Source organism: Egretta garzetta, unplaced genomic scaffold, assembly GCF_000687185.1.
Source record: "Egretta garzetta isolate BGI_Z169 unplaced genomic scaffold, ASM68718v1 scaffold601, whole genome shotgun sequence".
Taxonomy (NCBI): Eukaryota; Metazoa; Chordata; class Aves; order Pelecaniformes; family Ardeidae; genus Egretta; species Egretta garzetta.
The window spans coordinates 279,136-304,603 of record NW_009258540.1 but is presented as its reverse complement, the minus strand read 5'-3'; the positions used below and the strand labels follow the sequence as shown (position 1 = coordinate 304,603).

Genomic DNA, 25,468 nt, shown 5'->3' with positions numbered 1-25,468 from the left:
ATTCTCATTCTACATCATCATTAGAATGGTTATCGTCAAAAACCCCACAACATGCTTGCATATAAATGCTTGAAATAAACAGGAAACTAAATAAAAGCATATTTTGTGGATTATGTTTAAAATATTTGTTATGAGCTGAAAATCTGGTCTTTCAAAATTCTGTACATATTAATATTTTATAAATATTTAAATCTCAATCCCAAATAGACCTTATCAAAGATCATCCATGAGTTTATTTACTGTGTACTTCTTAAAGATATGAATAACAGTATTAACATTTTTACACATTAATATCAGAATGCATGTAATATAAAACCAAACTCCATTTTCAATAAAATATTTGAATGCCTTTTGTAAGAAAAGAGAGCATGTTTATATTCAAAAATTAAAGAGGATTTACTTTGTGACCTTCATCAAAGCATTCATCAGATTGTTATCTTGTCATCACATTATGTTTTTAAAGACTAGAATATTCTTAGCAATAACTGTTTCCAGTTAAAAGCAATACTATGCAAGCACATGAGCTGAATTTACTATATTCTACAGTCTTTAAAGTTTTTGAGGGAGGCAATAATACAAACATGCATGTTTCAAATAAATAAGATTATGTGAGATAATACGTTGACGTTTATAACACCAAACCTTTGTATTTTAGAACAAAGCTGCTCATAAAACATATAAAAAGTTGATATATTGCAGAATTTGCCATTAACCTTCTTAGGTTATTCTGCTCATACCACCAGTGATTTACCAAGATAACTGTAGTGTTTTCTTGTAGCTCTGGGATTATAATGGTTTTTTTGCAATTACAGCAATTTGTTGAGGGAAAAGAATTTGAAGGCAAGGAAGGAACAGCAAGGAATAAATATATACATGTATAAATAAGAAAAAAAATGTGTTATCTGTTCTGGTTTTATCTATTTTCAAGCAGTGAAACTAACTCTTATGGGTTTTTTGTTACATAAATGTCAGAACCAAGCTGAAATAAGTTGAAACAAACCCCACAGAATAATTAAACCCCACATTTTTAAAGTGTTGTTCTGAATTGCCAGGTTGATTTTTATATGCTGCTAATTTGTGAAAGCTGGTTTTACGTGATTTCAAATGTTGCTTCATTTAAAATTTCAGTTTAGTAGGTAGCACTTATACCAGGTTCATGCCGAGTAGACTTCGTTAGTCAGGGAAGAAAAAAATAAAAATAAATAAATAAATAAAACCAAACCAAAAGAAGACTATAAACCCTCTCTTTCTCTTTCCATAGGCATGCTTCTTCCTGAGAAAGTTTCAAAAAGCAGTAAGTCTTACTTTTGTATTCGAGGTGAAAACCAGCTGCTGCCACACTAATGTCAGAGTGAAAATGCAGGTAAAGTTGATTGGAGGTGCTATTCAGCAATGCTGGCACAGTTGTACCTAGGAAAAAAAAAAAAAAAAAAAAAGTCATGGAATAAACTGTAGCATGCTGATATATCAGCGTTTATATTGAAAAGACATAACCAAGACTGAATCAGACAGATTCATTTTCTTCTCATTATGTGCATGGAAATCTCAAACATTCTGCTATGTTCTGCCTTGTTTTCTCTTGAAGCTGCAAGAAAATTTTGATTACATGTCATGATACTAAGAGGCTATATAAGTACAATCAAACAAGATCCCATTATTTTCAGAGGAAACTTTATTGACTTGGATAGAAAAAAGAGGTTTAAACAAAAAAAAAAAATCACGTAAGTAAAGGATTTATGAGATCAAGCTCAACCGCCATTTGAATTTTTCCACATGTATAAAAAACCTACTATTCAGAACAGTGGTACAGTTTTTTTCCCTGTGTCCACTTCACACCTTCTTCCCACAATAATATTCCAACCATTTATCCCAATTCTGAGAGTATGACAGGAAATGAAGAAGCAGATGCAACACATTAAAAAAAAAAAAAAAACAAAACAAACAAAAAAACATAGTAGCTTTATCTAATTCAAATAACTATAATAAAATTTTGTGCCTCTGACTTCAGTATGCACTACATAACAAGCTTATCACTAACCCTGGACACATTCTTTGCCACTAGCACTGTTAAGACTGACACAACATTTTCTTTGTTACCACGACTACTATGTAACTCACATTCTGTAGTCTAAAGCTGGAAAATCTACTGAGGCTAAAAATTACACCATTTTCTATGATTACCCTCAAAGACAGTATCAAGGAGCTAATGAACTTCAACAGTGGTTGCATAAGAAATATTTTCATTCCCTGTGGGGCATTTGCTGTTTCTATAGTAACTGTGAGCAGCCTAGTATGAGCTTGAAACTTGGGCTTAAAAAGAAATGCTGGAAAGAATTATCTTCATAAGTCTACAGTATAAACTAGGAAAAGGTAAATACCTTTAAATCTAAAACTGTATTAAGGAAAATCTTGATATAAATGGTGATGAGCTAAAAGATGAGAAGTTGGTCTTTAAGGAAGGTTTTACTGACATGGAAGCTCCAAATATGGAAATTCACAGACAGTACAGAGCATTCGCATCACACAATACTTACCGTGGAATACAGAAAATAGTGAAACATCTTCCTGGAGGGAGGACTTTTCACAGTATCCATATGGAATTTGAAATACATTTAAGGGTGTTTAAGGTGTCTGCTCTGTAAGAATGAGGATGTTGACTCAGAATGATTATACTTTTCACTGAACAAAATTGCTCTTCTGGCAGTTCTGTTCCTTTGTAGGATCTGCTGACAATTAACACCAGTCTTTTACTTCCTTAGAGGGTGACACTCAATAAGATGAGAAATTATATCCTATTGTACTGTGAGAAACAAATGAGGCTAGAGGTTTTAATCCTCTTAATTGCCACATTCAATGGCATAGTTCAGGCTGGCAGCCTGTCACAAGTGAGGTCCATCAGGGATCAATACTAATCCCCACACTGTTTCATCATCTTCACAAATTACCTGGATGATGGGATTGAAAGCACCCTCACCAAGTTTGCTGATAACACTAAACTGGGTGGTGAGGCTGACATGTCAGCCAACTCACAGAGAGACCTGGACAGTCCACAGAGAGTGGACTAGCGAGAACAGTATGAAGTTTAACAAAGACAAGTGCAAAGTCCAGCACCTGGGTCAGAATAACCAGAGAGACCCATACAGTCTAGGATCTGTGTGGCTGTGGAGCAGCCTTGCTGAAAGGAACATGGGGGTCCTTGTGGACAGCAAGCTAAACATGAGTCAGCAACAAAGGCATAAAGGTTCCTGGGCTGCATCCACAGGGGCATTACTAGCAGAGATAGTGTCATGAACATCGCACACTACTCAGCATTTGTCAGGCCACACCTGGAGTACTGTGTCCAGTTCTGGTCCCCACAATTCAAGGACACCTACAGACTGGAGAGCATCCAAAGGAGGGCCATGAAGACAATTAAAGGGCTGGAGGACCCACCTTATTTGGAAAAGTTGAAGGAGTTAGGTCTCTCCTCTCTGGAGAAGAGAAGGCTGAGAAGGGGACCTCATCACAGTACTCCAGTACTTAAAGGGCAGCTACGAACAGGTTGGAGGCTCTCTCTTCACAGGGAGCCACATGGAGAAGACAAGGGGCAACAGGTCTAAGTTGCACTGGGAGAGGGTTCATCTTGACATTAGAAAGAAATTTTTTACAGTGAGAACAACCAGTCAATGAAACAACCTCCCCAGAGAAGCGGTAGAGTCTCCATCACTGGAAGTTTTCAAGATGCAATCGGACAGAGTGCTGGACAATCTCACCTAGGCCCTCTTTCCCACAAAAGGTTGGACTAGATGATCTTTTGAGGTCCCTTCCAACCTGGGCTGTTCTATGATTCTAAGATCTAACTGAAATTTTATTGGTCACTTGCCAACATCTTCTCCTTATGGAATTGCATATATGAAGCGTGGAAGATATATTTTAGTGTGGCAATCAGATGTAGTGTCCGCAGCGTCCTAGTTGTTTTGGATTTCTTTTATCGTCAATAGAGAGAAATGGTACTTAAAGGGCAGAAGCAGATTTCATGAATAATGGCTTAGATGTAGATATCTCCATGGTAGACATCTAACACTTATATAGACGGATACCATGTTAGGTTGTCAGAGCATGATTGACTTCTTAACCTCTTGATTGAGAATCTGTAGTCTGGAAAATAGGGAACTCTCCTAGGAGGTAGTAAGTACATGTTTGCCCTCCTAAAGGCTGGCAAGGAAATGAGGACAAGTTTTCTACTTAAATTAATGTTTAATTATGGTATTATTGTAGAAAATTATGTCCACTATCTCTTTCAAGTGTTAGCAATAACAACCAAGAGCAACACTACACTGCATGTGTGAAAAGCTGTCTAGGTATCTAAGAAATTTCTAGACCAAGAGTGGAGATTAATGGTCATTTTAGGCATTTCTTGGATTAGCACAAACATAGAACATGGGTCACTTCCTTATCTAATTTGTTTCTAAATTTAAGCATCATCATAACAGTAGATTCTCCAGATGTCAACCTCAATGACTACAGTATTTGTATACTCTCACTATATATGTCTATACACATATATATGCATACTTAAGTACATATACATATGTAAAAGAATGTCAGGTGTTACCTGCATTTCCAATTTTAAATGGAACTATAGCTATATTTAGTCTTATTTTTTTTCAGTTTGAATATAGCATAGTCAAGTAAAGCGCCAGTCTCAAACTAGCAATTCTAAAATATTGCTGCTTTTTTGTTTCCACCTTTTTGTTCATTTCTGTGTATTAAGTAAAATGACCTCTCACTGAAGTCCAGACTTAACATTCTCATGAAAAAGCAGTATGTTTGTCAAGAATATCCTCTCACTCAGCTACTTTGTCTATAACCTTCACTAAGGAGTCCAGGACAGACTTCACTTTGGCATATTGATGAAAGCCTTTCTGCCCTTTCATTCAAGGAATTTCCACTTGCTCATAATTCCGTTCTGTGACACAATTGGCAGCACAGAATATTTACAAATACTCATGGGATGCCTGAGAGTTATCCAAGTTTTATAAGTCTTTTTGCATTTTTGGCTTAATGGACAGGCTTCATGTAGGAACTGTCACTACTGAGCTATAAGAACAGAGTATCTTTAAATTCAGTTGAGAACTTTGTAGACTTACAGTAAATGCAGGCTTTAGAAGAGAAAAATACTCTTGGAAAGAAGATGCTTATATTGGACTGAGGAAGTGCAAAATATGAGACTACAGCTGTTAAGGACAAGCATGGAAGATCAGACACTTGGTAAACTAAACATGCATGTAACCTGATTATCATTAAATGAAATATTTTCTTTTTCTTTAACATCATATTTTTAAATGAATTCACCTCCTTTTGGAAAGCAGGATGGCTATTGAAAAACAGGGAACTTAAATTACTTTTCCAAATGAAAAATGAAGTATAGTTCCTCTGTAGGGGGAAAAATCAATTCCAGTTATGTCTTTTTTTTTTTTCTTTCTGAATATAGCAAGTAAAATTCTATCTTGTTTGTAAAAACTGTGATCTTCCCAACTGAGAGAATTAAGAGTTGATCTGTGCAAACAGTCCCTTAATTTTATTAAAATATTCCAAGTATAACTTTGTTATGTAAACTTGGAAACATGTCTACTTATCACAAAATTGACCAGTAATACTATGAAAAGAATTAACCCTGTCTCTCTTTAATGATCCTGTTTCATTCAAGCTAAGTCAACTAAGCTTCAATCATTAATCAAAAGTCTGCTATACCTACATATATTCTGTAAATGGTACAGCAAGTGTTGCAAAAGACTGAGAAATTATTTTTACGGTTGTCTTTTAAAGGCAATGTTATTTTTATTTCCTCATGAGCCACGAACACTACTTTGATGAGCGAGTGGTATTGAAAGCAAAAATAATTCATGGTTTTCCAATTACTCTGAATATCTCTCCACACTGTCTAGTGTCATCTGGAAAACTTGGTCTTAAAAAGAATCAGTTTGTCCACCAAAAGGCATCACCTGTCAATATTAGGCACTAACTGGTTCTCTGTTTTGTCGCATCCCACAAGACCACTCTTGGAGGGAATCCCTCTTGGCAGTCAACATATCAGTCCTATCAACAGCAGCTTCTTTCCAAGACGGCTGTATAAAAAAATCATGTATTCTGCTACCAGGAAGACAGCAACACAAGATACCTTTACGTCTGTTAACACATAGTCTCAGGATTTTTGCTATAGCTTTGTTTATGAAATTCCTATCACTTTCCCCTAAAATAGCATCCTCACATCACAAGCATTACTATACCATTAAAAGAAGAAAAATGGCCTGATATTTCTGCCATTTGCTGATAAAAAATGACACACAGGATTAATCCCAAAAGGACAAGACAGCACGTAAGGGCCCAGATTGTTTTAGCAGACAGCCCTTACTGGCCTTGCCCAGTCCCCTGGGGCCTGCCCGTACCCTGCCCATGGCCCAGGACACCATTTCAGCCCCTGAGGCCATCACTTCCACATTCCAGCCTGGTCTCAGCCTGTCCCGGCCCGCAGAAAGATGCCTAATGCCTGGGGTGGGGGCTGCCCCAGTGCCCCCCAGCTGCCCTGCTCCTGGCTGGGGCAGTGGGACAGGCCTCGGCTGCCAGGCCCTGCCTTGCCACCCTAGGGAGTCCCCATTGCTCCTGGAACCCTGACCCCAGGGAGAAGCTGGCCCCTGCTGTGCCCTGACAGAAGGAAACCGTATACTTGTCTGTCTTTGTAGAGTCTTCCTTAAGAAACAGACTCCAGAGAATTCACCTTTCCAAATCAATCCTGTGACATAGTTTAGCAGCACAGCTTAATAAGTTTTTATTAATTTGTTGTATATCTGTGCATCTTGAATACTTATTTAGAAGGCTGATGAATTCACAGAGTGAATCAGAAGACAATGGTATTGTACAAGATTAGTAAGAGAGCAATGCTGAATTTTACCACTCATTAAATTATGCCTGGAATTCAGTTTCAATGTTACATTACCGGTTCAGTTTTGAGAAAAGCAGATTTCATGTTTAAATATTCTTCATTAGGCCTTTCCCATACACAAAATAATTCTTCATTTTAAGTCTGACATTCATTATACAAGAGATAAATCCACAATACAGCTGTGCTACTCTATCTCAAATGAAATATTTCCAATAGAAAAAAAATGTCTTTTTCAGTTACCCTAGAAATTAGGAAGGCTTTTAAGCTAAAGCAAGGTGACACAATTTTAGTATAGAATAAGAAAGTGTTTTGAGTCTTGAATATTGTTAAATGGCATATTGTTAAATGGATTATTTCATCAGTTCTTTATCCAATGAGTCCAATATATTTGCCACATATTTCACTTGTCGAAAGTTGATTACATTTCATAGTTTCTTTCTTCCTTACTGACAATTTAATATACAGCACAGTTACTAGCATTTGATATAAAACATTATAGCCCTTTGTACTGGGTCTGGCTGACTGGGATAGAGTTACATTTCTTATTAGTGGCTGGTGTGGTGCTGTGTTTTGGATTTGTGATGAAAACAGTCTTGATAACACTGAGATGTTTTCATTACTGCTGAGCAGTGCTTACACAGAGTCAAGGCCTTTTCTGCTGCTAACCCCCCCACACCAGCAAGGAGGCTGGGGGTGCACAAGAAGCTGGGAGAGGACACAGCCAGGACAGCTGACCCCAGCTGACCAAAGGGATATCCCATGCCATATGATGTCATGCTCAGCATATAAAGCTGGGGGAAGAAGAAGGAAGGGGGGAAGTTTGGAGTGATGGAGTTTTGTTTTCCCAAGCAACCATTATGCATGATGGAGCCCTGCTTTCCTGGAGATGGCTGAATACCTGCCTGCCGATGGGAAGTAGTGAATTAATTCCTTATTCTGCTTTGCTTATGTGCGTGACTTTTGCTTTTCCTATTAAACTGTCTTTATCTCAACCTACGAGTTTTTTCACTTTTACCTTTCTGATTCTCTCCCCCATCTCACTGGGGGGGAGTGAGCAAGCAGCTGGGTGGAGCTGAGCTCCCTACTAGGGTTAACCCAAACCACATTTTAATATGTAAATTTTGAAGTGCACCTTCAAATTATTTAATTCAATATCCAAAAAAAGAATATGGGGTTAATTTTTTCAGTTGATCATTCATTTCCTTACATAATCCAATATACATCTATACTTTAAAAGCTCATGAAGTCACCAGAGGCAAAATTCCACAAAAGGCTTTAGCTACACCAGAATCAGATCATGCTTGTGATAGAGTTCATGTGTCTGGGATATTATTTGTGACTTAATCTTATATGAGATATCTCTTTCTCTTTATTTGGTTTATAGAACATGCTCTTTCTATAAAAAATTGTCTTGTAAAAAAGGAGTAAAACTGTATGTCCTTGATGTACATGAGAAACAATAAATTACATGGTTTGTTATGTCCCAACTGTAGTAATTTGTTTTGTTCTCTGAGGTCTGGTGAGTTTGGATGAATACTGAATGCTTCATCTTTTTCCTGAGAAAAGGAGGCTAACAAGGATAAACTAAGTCAAAACTATCAAAGGAAGCTCCCTGAATGTCAGTATCAATTTATATCACTATATCCTCTCTATAGGAGAGGTAAGATAAAAGAAATTTTTTGAAAGTATTATCATCTAAATGCCACTAATCAAAGTTAAACATTTTAGTATCATATTTTCTTCTGAAAATTTCTCTTTGAATTTGAATATTGACACATTTACAGCACCACAAATCTCCTCCCCAAAATGAGAACATTTCATAAGGATATGGTGAAAGATGCAATACATATACACTCCATATGTACATATGTGAGCAAAGACATGCTCTCTCACACACCTGTATATAGACCTGTATGCTTAAATCATGGCATATTCTCACCTGAAAAGCTCCCAAGACGTGGTGCTGTCATATCTCCACCATCATATATTTCAAGAGAGTCCCAATTATGTTCAGTGGCAAAGCTGATGACCTGGATCTGTAAAACACCACCACACCACTTTTTAAACCAACTAGTCATAAATATTTTTAAATGTTCTAGAAACAACAAAATAAAAAGAGAACGTGGCCCAAAGAAAATATAAATAAGCAAATCCAAACAAAAACACCTGAGTGAAAACAAATGTAAATAAAACATTAACTTTCACTTTTAAAATTATCTGTAACATTTAGAAAATGACACTAGGTAAGTAAGAAGGATTTGGCACACATGTTGCATGGTTACTCAAAGTGTAAATGAGAAGATAATCAAGATAGTTGCAGACCTCTCAAGTGCCTCAGTGATATCCTAGCAGATAGAAAGGGTTGGCAATTGCGTATCAGATTGAAGGATCAGGACCTGCTTTCAATATTCTACACAGTTAAAAGAGAAAGCTGCTTGTTAACCATTTCTCATTCATACCCCCATGTAAAAATAAAGTAACACAGAATAAAGTTAATGAAAGAACAATACTGGAGAAAAAACAAAGCACAAGTATTTCAAGTGCCCAAAAAATGATCTTACCAATTGCTATTTTCTGATACTTCTAGAGAAATAAACAATTATTTTTTAAACCGAACAACAAAGTACTTAATATTCTATGCTTGACAGAATATAGACTTGCCTGAATACCTGATCCCTCAGTCACTATGATTTTCCACACACAATTCAAGCTGTTACCATAAGGTTCAGGGTAACCTGGTGAAAGAATAGTACCTCTCCGCTCAGTAAAATTCCCACTGCATGGCACTGAAAGAAAGTATTATCATGAGTTATTACAAAACCTAAACCACTTCAGAGAACAGAAAAGTAATAACAATTTTACTAAGCTAATTATAATAATTCTCTTTTGTAGCATAAACACACAGACGTGAAGCAATGACCTGAACTTAGAAAGCAATGTTATATAAAATATATGGACAATATTAAGTGTAAGATACAACCTGCCTGAATAAACAATTAAGAAGTGAACTTTCATTTTGAGTGTGTGCAGTCTAGAACACCCTAGCGGCACAACCTAATCATGTCTTACCTGAGAGTAAAAACAAACTGTAAAGACATAACCTTAAACACAGTCATGATTTACAGAAATCATGTGATCTTACCCACAGCCTAAGATGGTTCCAATATTGGATCTAGCCGGTAAAACAGTGTAGTACATGAAATATTTTTACTCTATAAGCAGTTGCTTCTTTAAGGTTCAAGAAAACAGAACTAAACTAAACAAAAAAACCAGAATGCACAGAAAATAGGACACCTACTTTTCTTTTTTTTATAACACTCTATTTATAGATCAAATTCCTAAGAATGACAATTACTTCTGGATATAAATCCAAGGAGGGAGAGAAGAAAACCTTTGAACATTTGAAAAAAAAAAAAATAAAATTGAAGTGCTAAACATTATCCCACTGCAGGTCTGTTGATGGACTGAAGAAAATTAGCTATACTTAACAACGCTATAATTTTTGAATGTACACTATGCTTCTACTTGAAAAAAGAAATCATCATCCTATGTTCAATAGAAATATACAAAGAGTACTGTGTAATAAAACAGGTAAGGACACTTCTGGAGAATTAAATTCTGTCTTGTATTTCAAGCTTAGATGAGTCATGAAAATAATGAATGTTCAAGAAAATGTGCATCACACTTGTTCATATAATCTAAGCCATTATATGAGACACTATACTGCCTACCAGCCAGCTGGTACTCAATTACTTTTTGATACTGAAAACTGCTCTTTTAAATGGGGCATGACTGATATTAATTGAAGGAGAGTGAATATATGTGTTAAATACTATTTTCTGAAACAGTTCTTGAATTCTGATTCAGAGACATGTGACAGAACAGATGACTGAAATGGAATTGCTTACCTACACAGCTTGGTACTGTGTCATTCCACTGAGCTAAGGCATTAGGTACAGACTGACATCGAATAGCTTTTGAGCCTTGTAGCAGATAGCCAGGACTACATTCAAATCGAACAACAGAGCCTGCTGAAAACTCAGAGCCGATTCTCCTTCCATACCTAGGCTCTGGAACTGAGCTACACTGCGTATCGCTTGTGCGTGGAACAGCTGCATAAAGAGAGGGAAAAAAAAAAAAAAAAAAAAAAAAAAAGATATAACTCCAAACTACAGTCATCACCTAAAAAATAAATAGACCACTAAAAATGCTCACTGTTCCTTGTAGGACAGATCTCAGTTGTATTTGTTCCTTTTACTTGCTCTGCTCCTGTATTCTCAAACAATGGCCTAATGATTTCACATGTGCCATGGCAGCTTGGAGAGCAACTGACTTTGGAAGCACATCCTTAGGCATGAGAGGATCAGTGGGTGTTTCAGCTGCCCTCTTCAACGACAGGATGCTATACCTACCACCTATTTTATTTATTAAATATCAAAGGTTTGGTTTCTCATTAGAAGTTTCTAATTAGAAGCCAAGAAAAATACTACAATGTAGATAATCAGGTATAAAACCAATGTAATATTATACAAATATTTGAGTTATCATATTGGAGAATACTAAGTGATACAAAGGTACCCTCAAGGCTATTTCAGTTTTTACAGTTGACAACAATTATTTTTACCAATTTTACCAATAATTTCTGAGAATTCATAAACCTGATGTGATACAAAAACAGTTAAAAGACTGTAAGCAACATTTAAAGAGCAAAATAATAAAATTCATTAGAAGCCCATGCGTTTATCTTTCCTTTGACTTTGTTTTTTATAACCACTTCTTTATACCAAGCATTTTTTTGTACTTGCTGACTCTTGGTATTGTGCATGTTGTTTGTATATCAAACTTGTTCTTTCTACATTTCATTTTGCAGTTATCTACTAAATGATAAATTTTATATACATATATCTATTTACAGAAAAAATATAGAAGTATCATTTGTTTGCAATATCATCTACATTTTACACTATAATAAAATAAACATACATTAAAAATAATCTAATGAAATATAAGGAATTTTTCTGTGAGTGGTATGTTCTAAAGCTTTGTTTGATCAGTTCGATTTCTTTTTCAGAATTAGTTTCACGGGATCACTGCATACAGATATGCATAAGTAACACCATGAATATTGCCAGCCATTTGATCCTTAATTAGCAAAGACACAGAACAGCACAGGAAAAAAAAAAAAAAAAAAAAAGAAAAAAGTGTGTTTAGACTTTATTCCTGGCAGGTTTTCAAACATTATGTTTCTGGCTTACTAACTTATTTTGAGAATAGTGTAAATAGAATCACAGTTATATGTAATTTTATTTTACATCCTTACATTTAATTTTCTTTGCTGGCCTGTAACAGTGAAGAGAAATATTCATATCTATTCATGTGCACACCTGTACACACCCACCCACCACACACTTGTTCAGCTACCCTGGTCACTAAGTAAAAGACAAGATGTGTGGAGCCTGTACATCCTTATTTTCATATTGATAGCTTTATGGTTTTCTTATACTGTCATTGCTCTATTCAGAATCATAATTATTTAAGTGTGGTACTTCTAAGTACTGCTAAGTGCTCTTGACGTTAATGTTTGTTGACAAGTTGGATACAGAATATTAATTGAAATCAATCTTATTTTAAATCAAGAAATCTAGCATAAAATATGCAACACATCAGAACATTGGAAGTGCTTATTTATGATTACATTAACTTCATGTGCTACCAGTTTTCTGTATTGTTACAGAGACCGACAGTTAAGTTTATGCAAGTATTACTGAATGTAGAGAAAAGCTTTTTCAATGAAGGTTTAGAAGTAGTTAGTACTAGCAATAAGAGTACAACACATGCTCTTTTTATTAATATGCAGTGCCTTGATTTGTCAGACAAGGTCATACAGACACAGTGACACATATTTTCTTCTAAATCCATAGGTTAGATGGTTGCAGAAGATTTTAGAGTTGAAAGGTTAAGAAAGTTACAAAATGCATCCAAGATTGAAAGAAATGGTCAGAGGTAAACTAGCATACTCCTGGGATGATAACTACACAGTATAGCAAAACACAAGTAAATACATTTTTCAAGTTTTTAAAATGGTTAAATACTTTACATAGTATAAACAAACCAATTCCCTTTCAGTAAATTTAATATACCTGCCTTTGTTTAAATAAATGGGATTTAGTGATTAAGTTTTCAATAGGACCTCAGTATCACAGCTGCTCTGTGAACCTTGTTCGTGCATACTGGTCTAACTGTGACAGGAAATTTTTTTGCACTTGTGGAAGAATAATGAAGAAACCATAGTTTAAGGATTTCACACAGTCACCACTCTTCCTGATCATAACCTGCAGACCAGATGAAGTCTGCCAGGTCAATTCAACTGTCCCAGCCTGCTTTTTTTTTTTGTTCTCATTTACTAGGACTAATAGCCTTTTGTCTATATAATGGTCTACTGTACAAACACTATTTTATTAAAACTTTTTTTTTTAAATTGTATAATGACTTCACAGATGACTAGGTGATGATGGTCTTTCACAGGCTGCCAACCCTTTTGAGGTGGTTTCACTTCATCATGGGTTACCCACAGGCCACAGCCCCTTCACAAGTGCTGCCCCCTTTGGCATGGAGGACCTTTTTCCAAAACTGTCTCCAACAGTCCCTCCAGCAGCATCTCCAAGAGCATGTCCCCAGAAACATCTCTGCCCCAAAGCAGTTGTCACTTTCTTAAATATCTTTAAGCAGAGGCACTACATGCTCCTCTGACTGGTGGAAGTTTTGGCATGTGAGAGGTTCTTTATACCAACTTCAGAGGAAGCTTTTTGCAAGTGGCATGTGGTAGCTCATGACCTCCTCCCATACAGGTCACCATTACAGCCCCCTGCTAGTTAAACTTTTAGTTTTCCACAAGTTTAAACCTTACCTGTCTTCCCTAAAAGGCTATATGACCTGACTGAAAATTTCAGCATCACTCCTGGAGTACTTTTTATTCACTGTATGAAGAAATCCAGCTTTTTATGGGAATACTACCTTTATTTATTTGTTCACTAACTTCCCCAAAAGGGAGAAAGTTTCAGAAGAAAATCCTTGCTCAGATTCTCTAACCCTCACTTGGCGTCCACATCTGGAGAGTCCCTACAACAGCTGTGCAAAGGTAAAGGACTCTTTTTAAGAATCATATTAAAGAATATCCTATAATTGTCAGTAATCACATCTGGCAGTTTGCATACATGCATTTGTAATCCAAACAGGTTTTTTTTGTGTAACTAGCATTTTCAGCAACCTCTCAACAAATAATGTCAAATTACCTGGTTTCATTATGATATTTCCTTAGGAAAGTTATTTTCCTGTGAGCAGGTTATCTCCGCCATTATAGCAAATGTAGGGACAGTTTACTAACACTGTTAAATTAAATAGTTTATGTAGCAGAAGTACTGCTATGTGCTTCCTTCCTTTTCACACTGAAAGCTGTCATTTTACTCAGAGCAGCAAGTAAAACAGCCACGGCAGCCACAAACATCTACAGCTAGAGCTGTGTCAGATTATTCTACTGTCAGTAGGAAACACTCAATGCCATGTTGAAATTGACATTTTGCTCAGTTTTTCCACAGGTTTTACTAATACTCTATTAATGGTCACAGTGAGTTAAGAAATGCTAAAGTTACACAAATAAACCATGCCGTTCACTGTAAGAGGCACCATTTTTCTAATGCTTTTTTTTCCCCTGTTTTAAGAAGAATTGACTTAAGAATAATGTAATGCAAGCGAGACATAACAACATAGTGAGGTGCTCCCATACAACTCAAAATAGAATTTAGATTTAAGTAATCCATGGCAAAATGCAGTACAGTTTCAAACATCTATGAGATGTGTTGTAAACCAGGACATAACGTCATAGTAACACATATGGAAAATAATAGTAACACTCAGTCCTGTTCTCTAATTACACTCAGCAGTAAGTGTGTGGCTACATATTTTATTCTTGTTGCAGATTAGATCAACTTAATTGTTAAAGTCACATTCTTCTCTTATTCTTCTTCCCTTTTGTCTTTCTTCCACGGTCCTTCCTCATCCTAGTATGCTAACTTTCTTAACAGTCCTCTTTAAAATCTCATTTGACCTCATAAACTAATTCATCTATTTGTATGGTAGAGCAAGTAAAGGAAGACAAGCATTAAAAAACCCATACATTTTGGGTAGTAGAAAGGTTATTACTTTGTTTTTTAGGGAAAAAAAAAAAAACCCTCTCTGTACTGCTGCAGCCTCAGCTATATAAAATATATGCTATTGTTTCTTAGGTGATGCCATAGCAGGAAAACAAGCATAAAATAAACCTGAAAAAAATATAATTCCCCGTCTTCTTAAATGTGATTGTTCCTAGTATATTTCAACATACCTGTCCCTAATATTCTGAAAGACTGGCTATTCATTCAGTCTGGTATTACAGATATTACTTTAGCTCTTGTATGAAATATAAAGAAATGTGGTCATCTGAGAAAAAGAAATGAAGGCACAGATGACATATGCAGCTAAATAGTTTTGAGAAAGTGGCATTGCAAAAGCCATTAAATTTGGACCAAAAGCTACAAACCTTATCTGTTGCTTGCTCAAATCAGAATGTGAAATAATGCAAGCAGTAACGATTTTTCCCCTCTAGCTTTCCTTCTAGCTTTTGCTTATAGTGTTGGCAACCTAGACTTCTCAAGCTGTATCACAGAGACATTCCATTTTCTATAGTAATTATCCACCATCTTTTAGTAAATGTTTCATACTGCTGTGAAACAAAATTGAAATCAGCCCACTGGAAAAGTGAACATGGAAGAAGGTCAACCTGGAATAGAGGGCGATAAATAAAATGATTGACTTTGCAGACCAGATTACTGTATTCAGCGTGAAAGTGGATGTTACTCTCTGGAGTATTTAAAAGGCTAGCAAGCAGGCAGTCATTGGAACTATGATCACAAGCTTCAGAAGAAGAGAGAAAAATCTGAAAATGATAGATAGAGCTTATTAAATGTGACTAACTCATTAACCAATTTATGTATACATACATGTGCGTATTAAATAAAGCTCTTAAGATGTATTTTAAAATATACTAAAAAAAACCCCTGGATATTCAAATAGCTTCATGATTCTCCTGAGACAAATAAAGTGACTCGTTTTGTGCTGCTGCAAGAACACTTCTCATTTGTTAAAAACTATTTCTTACAGCTACTAAAAATAAGTATAGTCCAAATAAATGACTGAAATGAGGCATATCATTGTTCTCATCTGGAGACTTACTGTTCAACAGCAATATATGTGTGTGTGTGTATACACATACAGCTAATAGAATTGAGGCTTTGTATCACTATGGATTCTTTAAAAGAAGCAAAAAATAACTAAACACTTTAGGCATATGAAAACTAAAGAGAATAAGACAGAAAGTGTCATTCATATGCAAATGGCTGATAAGAACTCAAACTCTGGAAGCTGTTTTCTAATTCCAGAAGTTTATATCCCCCATCTTTTCTGATTAATTGCACATGATAAATGCAAGTGCTGCTTTTGATGTGTGAAAAGGGCAGGTACTGATATCTTGAGCTATATCCAAAGTAGAGCGTGCAGTCCTGGTGATATCTTTCTATAAACACAGAAGTAAAAAGGCTTAAAATACACCATCCGGAAGGAGTTTGAACAGTCCCAACAAACTCCTTACAACTATGGAAATATTCTTGAGGTAAGACAGTTCTTCCCATTAACTTGCTGTGTCAAAACATGACTATGTTCGATTGTAAATAAAATATTTTCTTTTAAAAATGAATCTTGATAATTTTATTTAAAACTATCCAAAACTAACTTTACACTTCAATTTAGTAAAGCTGAAAAGCTTGTATATAATAAACCACAGTGTTCAATGACCCTCTCATGAAGCTTACTGGGTGCGTATGCAATACCTCTAGTGAACTGCCCAGAAGCCCCTTCAGGACTACGTTTGTTGCCTGTACAGGCCATGGACCTGGAAGCACTGCTCCCGGTGTCACCGGGCTGCAGACACATGGATCAGCTTAGTGTGCTAGCTGCCTAGCAGCACACTAACGGACTCAGGCATGCTGTCTCATTCTTGCATTTCAACTGCAGTGTGCAGACATGCACATAGTATCTCCTCAAACTCAGCTGTGTCAGGAAAAGACCTATTTTCTGTGTCATTATAATGTCTGAATATACATCAGAAATCACTGGAATGTTGACATTGTGTAACAAACCTATTGATTTTATTTTTACTGGTTTATTGAATTCCAAAATCCAGCTAGCAATTCTGGGTGGATTTCTAGTGTCCATTTCAAATGCTACCCAGTGTCATGTTTGCACTTTGATCTCAGGGAATCATGGCTTTTAACAGAGATCAAATATGTGCCTCCTCTGGTCCACAGCAGTCTAGTAACTTACATCCAACTCCATACAAAATAAAGATGTATATCTCCTTTTCCTCAAAATTGAATGTAATAGTCCCTGTGTCTACAAAACAATTTCTGTGGTCCTGTCTCTACTTATTTTATTAAAGAAAAATGCTGGCCAGATTTAATAGCTATGTCTATCAGATAACTAAATTAAATAGCTACAACCTGGCCATCTGCTTGCAAACAGAGAAAATGTGTTTGTGTATGTGTATACAGATGCCAGCTTGGGCTGCAAGGACCACAAGATGATAAAGTTGAAGAACCAGCAGAAGGTTGGAATTAAGATGAGCAGATTTTGGCATACTCATGAAGTTGGCACATGGACTTTCATAAGGAACAGGCATGAAGGGGAAGGCTATTACTGAATTTTTGCTGAGATTTGAGAGCCTTGGAACAAATTATCCCACTGTGAGGGAAGACTGGGAGTTTGGGTAGAAAGTCTGCAGGGCTAGACCAAGAGCTTTTCAAAGAATGTAAATGCAAAAAGGGAACATACCACAGCTGGAGGCAATGACAGGTAATAAATCAGGAGTATGACAGCATTGCTCAGCTACTTAGAAACAAAAATCAGGCAAGTCTGAGTCCAGCTGGAGTGAAAACTAGCAAAATGCATTAAGGAAAAAGAGTCTACAGGTATGCTAATTACAAAGAGAAGTTCAAAATGTATGTGGGTATATTGCTGCATTGGGGGTGTGGGGACAACCTAATGACGAATTTTGCAGAAAATATTTAAGTGTTAAATGCCTTTTTTGCCTTGCCTTCACAGTCCTCAGCATGTACTTCTACAGTCTGAGGAGGACATGAACACTCAGCAGTAAGGGAGAAACAGATTACAGACTACTGAGAGAAGCTGGACATATTCAAGTCCAATGGGCCAGACAGTATTCACCGGAGACAACTGCTATTAAGAAGCCAGCCTACCATCAGGTGAAGTCCCCGATGGCTGGAAAAAGGTTAAGACCACACCCATATTGAAAGAAATACTTTAAGACCTAAGAAGAATTCAAAATAATACACTATGTGAGAATGGCACCAGTGTCTTCCACCAAAAGCAGACATGTTTACCTTGGTAAACAAAGTGGAACCCCCTGGCTGATGCCCCACTCTTAGCACTAAATCGCAGAAGAATTTTATTAGATGTAGCCAAAGGCAATGTCTCTCCTACAAATGAAAAGAGAAAAAAATTAAATACACAAAACAGAAACAAGTTACAACTCTTCAGTATTTAATGAAATATACTGTTAAAATACATAGTTTTATGTTTTCCTCTACAGCTCAAAAGAATGCAAATAACAATGTATAAATTTGTCATTAGTGGTTTGAAAACTTGTCAGAATAAAAAGACTTTATGATTCAACAACATAAACTTTCTGACATTTACTGCAGCTGTTGGAACTAGAGCTCCAATAAACTACTTGTCTGGGAAACTCTACTGTCATTTGGGGCTAACATTTTTGCTTAACTTTTTTCTGTGACTGACAGCTTTACCTTGCCTTGCAAAACACATCGAACAATTAAAAGTATTTGAAAAATGCCACAGGCGATCTTCATGTGATGTGTACCATTTCAAAACTAAAACTGAAATGAGAAAGAACAGATCCATGACTCCATTTCATGTAGTTCCTCCAATAAAATATATGGTCACTCATGAACTATATTACGTTGTTAACTTTCTAATAGCATTTCAGATTTAATATATTGACTTGAGGATTAATAAAGATGTTTTATATACTTCATTTCCTTTCCTGAGATATCTATTTACGGTCACGATAAAAGTTCATATTTACAATCATGATAAAAGTTCAGTAATGACTCGCTACAGACAAAATTACAGTACTTCCACACTGCAAGGATGCCACTCCATCTGACAACTGTTTTTATTCTAATTGGATTATATCAAACCATATTTTAGGAAATTCTACTGAAATGAATGATAATACACTAGTTTAAAATTTCTTAGACAACGGGATAAATAGGATTTATATTTCTTTCACTTAGTTTAGTTTTATATTATGGTAACTAGCAATCCCAGGTAACAGAATCCTATTCTAAACCAATGTAAATTAGATATGTCATAAGTAATAAGTAAAAATTTCAAATTTAAATTCCCCTCAATTATTTTCAAATGTGTTATGAAAACAGACATTATTCAAATTTTTTATATGTTTGATGCAGTAAAATTAGGTACTTAGATGAGTTTTCTCTTAAATTTAAATATTAAAAAGCAAATACTTAATTTTGTTTCTGAACACTTGCCACTAATTTAAAAAAAAAAAATAATCAATTTGTGAACTCTTATTAGGACACAAAGATCTAGGATTCACCAGAGGAAAATGGAGAGTTGAACTTTTCAAATAATAAAATGTTTTCTATAAACAAAAGAGGTATGTTACATTCATTTAATAACAAGTATTTCTCCAATTGTTCAAAGTGAAAACCAAGAAGCCATGAAAAACCCAGGATTTCAAAAATCATAAACTTGCATATAAACCCTCCTAAATACTAGGACTCTATGACAAAACATATTCATAGCTGCAGAAATATACTTGTATATTATCTACTTGAGATGAACAGTTACTATATATACATACATTGGAAATTCTGGCCATGCTGAAATCCATGTAAGTTTAATATGAATTCACAGGGTCAACACTTTGCTATAGTTACCTGAATGCAACAGCTGGTCTGCTTTTAGTCTAAGTGCATGTTTGCATACAGATAATTGCATTTTGTGAATACAAGTAATTTGTGTTTAAATTAGACATTCTGAAAATGTAGATGTGTAATTCACAGAGTTTAGAGGCAGAGAAGATAAATATACCATCCAATCTGCCCTCTTGCACAAAGATCTGAAAATTTAATTCAATCTTTTCTGCACTCATTCCAGTGATCAGTTCTTGCCTAAATCATATGTTCCAGAAAAATGTCTTGATTCAAAAATTTAGAAGGGTATTCCATGTCTCTTGGCATCCTGTTCTAGTGACTTTATTATTATATTTCTACATGAAATGCATAACATTCTCCTGATTTACTTTTTTCCATACTCAGATGTGTGAGAAATGTATACTTCTTTTCTTTATTACTTACCTGAGTGGGATCCAGACAGTGAACTAAGAAGTCTAGCCTGAGAGTTTTCTCCATCAAATAATTCTGCCACATCATTCAAAGCTGTCTGAAAATAGGCAAACTGTCCAAACACAACTACATTAAAAAAAAAAAAAAAAAGAAAATGAGACTGAGAAAAAACTAAAAAGAGAGACGATAAAACAAGAACCTAGTCTTAAAAAAAAAGGGGTGGGGTGGGGGGTGTGTATTTTTGCCTGTCTTAGTTACCAGTGGATTCCTGCATGTATCCTTCCCAAGTTAATTTATTGTCTACCACGATAAAACATCTGTAGTAAACATAAGTAATAAGAATCTGATGTGCTTTTCATTATTTCATTATTTTTAATTTTAAAGAAATGAAGATAATTAAATCACTATCTCCAACAGTGTGCTCTCCAGTCAAAAAAGTCTTGTTCCTTATTGCATAGGTACCTATGAGAATAAGGAAATGGAATATCTAAAAATGAAAGTTTTTTACCAAAACTTCATTAACAACCTTAGCAATTGTCAGGGAGCATCTATTGTCACACATGATTAATTGCTTATTCAGCTTTGATCAGAGGAAGATGTTTTAAACTTATTGATTTGGCTATTTTTATAACTTTGTATTAGTACTTATTTTATCACAAAGAAAATAAATAACTATCAAATGTTAAAAATATCAATGTGTTTTGACATATTGCTGCAATTAATTTGTACTTCAGCTGTAAATAATTTAAAGCGTATTAACAAATAAATCATTTAATTATATGATACCTCTCACCAGTAATATCAAATGGTTCACTGAATTCAAATATCAGATAGCAACAGAAACATGAAGTAATAAAGCAGTAAAAACAAATTTAAAAAAATATTACTTTGTCACTCCAGCTACCCATATTTGGTTGACAAGGGAGTAATCTGTTTTTAAATTATACCTACTCCAGATTCTTTATACAAACCATGGGTCTTAATTGCAGCACAATTTTTGCATAAGAAGAATTCTTGCCAATTTTCAAAATTTGCTCAGAAAAAGACCTGAGCAACCTAATTGAACTTCAAACTTAGCCCTTCTTTTAAAAATCAGGAGGTTGGACCACAGGATTTGTTTAAGAAAATAAAGTTTAAAAAATTAAGAACTTTACAACTACTGATATGGGCCTAGGAATTATTTTGTACGTTCTTGATCAGGAATTGTAGTGAAAAATATTGTGTAATAAAGCTGGTAGTTGGACAAATCTGTCTCTCTGTGAAGCTTCAATAACACTTCACCATAGCTACTGTCTTGGGGACCTAATCACTCTGAATGATTTGATGGATCCTTTCTATAAGTTCCAGCCACTTACTTGTTCTACTGGTTATTTTATTGCATTCTATACAATTCTAGCAGGAAAAAGAAGAATTGCATCCTGTCAAAGTTCACTTTCTCTTGTATAAAAGTAAAATCTATAATAAAGAATACAGAGAACTTTTAAACTTTCCTGTAGTCTAAATCTCAAGGATTTATGTTACTCCCTCCCCTAAAACATTGACGAATAACTTTTATAAGATACAGATTGTGTTTTTTGAAATAGGACAATAACTAGTTAAGATATATTTTTTTATAATTATATAACCATATTGTTGCAACTATCTACTGTGAAACTTTTTTTTTTCTGAAGAAATGCTTCTGAAATGTAAGAACAAACTTTCTAAAACATGATTAAAATGGAATGAATAATTTCCTTACTACAAAGCTGTGAACAAAAATTGTGAACAAAAACATTGAGCTTATTGGTATTTGTCTGGACTTGAATTAGGGAAACCTGCTTTGCAGAAAACCACGCCCTGCATACAATTGCATCACTTTTAGAGATTTCGTCCAAGTATTCTGACACTTTAAAAACCAATTTTCTGATTTTTCACAAGCATTTCTGGCATTTTTATGTATAATTGCTTTCTTTCCCTCCACTGTACTTTTTAAATGTGATCTTACTTATCTTGCCCTTGTTAAAACATGAAAAAAAAAAAAAAAAGGTTAAAATATAAGAGAACACTTGATGCTTGTTTTTTGACAACTGATTTTACTTCGCAGGAAGCCTGAATAAATAATTATCCTATCATGATGAATTGTGTAATCAATGAAAGTATTCAGGATATGCTTGGATAGCAGACACAGAATTAGCTGAAGTCTATTGATTACTCTAGGCAGAAGTAAAATGTCAAAACCCTAAAATCAATTTCTGTGTCAAGAATACATTTATTTTTGATAAGCAATTTGCTTTATATTGAAAATCTAAGGTCACTACTGCACATGAAGGACATTTGAACAGTAAAACAATAGTTAATGGTTGATAAATCAGTAGAAGAAATTTTTACCAAATTCTTTAGGTACAGTTATTGAATAGTGGCAAGTCTGTCCAGCAGTGTAATTATGAGGATAACTTGGTGATAAAACCACTCCTTCTGATCCAGTATACTGCCCTCCACATGGTGCTGGAAACAAAACAGAAACAAACATGTTACATTAATTACAGCTATCTGTAGCAATTCAGTCTGAAAATGAAAACCTAAAGATTACAAAGTGACAGTTTAGTGCTTTTGCTTTTGTTTGATTTTCCTATAACGATATACTTAACAGTTCTTTCTCAGGATATAATTTTTATTAAAATTTCTTTACAAATAGAATACATGATAGTTTTACTTGACTATAAGTATTCATATAGGACTAGCAGTATAAATTATTTAGTTGAAAGAAACTGTAAACACAGAACTTAGGTGTGTTTTTTTGTTTTTTTTTTTATTTTAATATATGCCTATATCTAGCTATCTATGTATCTATGTAAAGAAAAAGCTCAGAAAAACAATATAATAATTAAATGGCATAATTAGATGGCAAAACACAGTTTTTTTGGGTCTCGGAGGAATACATAGATACGCTAACAGTACCCTGCACTGAATGCCGTGGATTTTGCTTTGTGAATGTATGCTTGAATTACCTTGTTCTTCATAACTTCCTAGATGATTATCAGAAGAGCATATATCCTATACATATAAGATCTTGGGATTCATTTTTACATAAAACGAACAAAAAGAGTAAGAGAAACTCTTATTTTGGCCAAATGATTTCATAAAACACTACTGAAAACTATAGATTTTACAAGAATAAAAGATTGTTGTACATCATTATTTTACCCAAGAACCAAAACATAAAAGTTATTTTAAAAATAAATAAATAGATTAAGTTATAAAGAACTGGAATACTTTTGGTTTTAAGCAAGGAAAAGATCATTGCATAATCTAAACTATTACTTTCTACTATAAGGAACAAAGTAAACCAATGTTACTCCTCTCTAGGAATCTTACATATAGCACATCACATTTTAACAGCTGCCTGGAATGCAGCTCTGAGGAGAAGGACCTGGGGTCCAGGTGGACAAGCTCATTGGCCTGGGGTTATCAAAAGACCCTGCTGACCCAGCTCCTGTGCTGCGGGGCTGTGCCCAGCAAGTGAGGGCACAGCCTGTGCTTTGGTCAGCCTCAGCTCCTGGCTCATATGCCCTTTGGTGGAGCAGACCTCCCTTCTGCTCCCTGACAGCAACTGGGCTTTAAAATCACACTTGAAATATCTCTTCAGGTTTAACTTCCTTATACAGGCAGCAATTAATACTACAAATCTGTATCTTCTCTTAGCTGCTTATATGAATTATTCAAAAATCCAATGTAATGATAGAAGGTGAGAAATTTAATCTATCAGGAGGCTGAATAGGATTATGTGGCTGAGGTGAAACTCAAATATCACAAGGAATCAGTTCATGCCATGAATTTAAAAACTTTGTATTTTTTTCTCTTCCTGTTTTGACAATACCAGAAACTAAGCCACAAAGTCTGTCTTCTAAAATACCAGATGAAATTCTGAAGTCATGAACATTTCACTGGAATGAAAGTATATCACTATCCCTCACTTAAATTCCAAAGTTATGGACTTGTAAGAATGTTCCCTTCTAATGTGTTTTCCTATTTTTAGATACGGTTTTGATAATATCTTTGATAATATTTATGATAACATCTTTGTAGTATATCCACTCTATAAGGAAAGCCTGTGACTGCTAAGGCTAAAAAAGATGCAAGAAAAGTTTTCTTATAGGTTAAGGCTGTAAAATTTATCAGTGCAGTGCTGTGGCAGTCAAACATATCCTCAACAGAGCTCTCAGTTATGACTATAAGTAATGTTTGGTTTAGTGAGCAAAGCCTACATTTTCAGAGGATGTATTTTAATAACTTCATTAAGGATTTTGAAATTAATAATGAAAACGGTATGCCTGAGACTTTCCATTAGTGTTTCAGAACACACCTACTGGCAGTTGCCAGCTGCTACCCAGATAAATATGAAATTTGTTTTCATCATGTCTGACAACCATAAAAACCACACCACAAAGAAATAAAGTCGATTTAATGCACTTCATTGGCGTACTTGACTTAAAGAACTAAGTGCATAATTTTCAGAGATTCATAGGATTTACCATACAGCACTAATTTTAGGTTCTTTTCCCTTTTTCATGCTTCAAAATTTGAAATGTTTTTCCATTGAATATTTTAAAGAAGTTAAAAAAGGGGCAATTAACTATCCGTATAAATAAAGAACTATAAACTCGGAACATTGTGCTAAAACTGCATCATGAGCATTTTTGTTTGACATTTTCTGTTTTGATTGGGTTAAGTTGTATATTACAAGGAGGCTTTATGTGAGAACCAAGGTGGTCCTGAGTGTATTTTGGTTCTGGCCTCCCACATGACTCCTACTCTTAAAATTATGTATAAATAATTTTTATACAATCGATCTGTATTTCATATCTATATCTAAACATAAAGTTAGTTATTTTGTTTACACTTTCTACTCACATCATTGTTCTTTTACTTTAAATTATTAGTGACTCAATTTTGCTCAAAACCCATGCTCTGTGACAGAAAGAGGGATTCCTCACACTACTTCCTTGGATCTTTGGCACAGCCATCATTACAGCGCTATGGTAAAAGAAGACTGACAGGGATCCAAAAA

At 35.0% G+C, this 25,468-nt stretch overlaps 1 protein-coding gene across 1 annotated transcript in view; it reads right to left on the bottom strand.

Annotated features, from left to right (window-relative positions):
• Positions 1–25,468, bottom strand: part of CSMD1 (CUB and Sushi multiple domains 1) — a gene marked incomplete at its 5' end in the record, with an annotated part of 480,927 nt that overhangs the window by 176,720 nt on the left and 278,739 nt on the right. Inside the window, 7 exons of the mRNA XM_009646490.1 lie at positions 1,306–1,410; positions 8,862–8,958; positions 9,584–9,708; positions 10,831–11,034; positions 18,412–18,507; positions 20,434–20,547; positions 22,789–22,905. Of these exons, the coding sequence (XP_009644785.1) occupies positions 1,306–1,410; positions 8,862–8,958; positions 9,584–9,708; positions 10,831–11,034; positions 18,412–18,507; positions 20,434–20,547; positions 22,789–22,905 (858 nt within the window). The remainder of the gene's footprint in view (positions 1–1,305; positions 1,411–8,861; positions 8,959–9,583; positions 9,709–10,830; positions 11,035–18,411; positions 18,508–20,433; positions 20,548–22,788; positions 22,906–25,468) is intronic.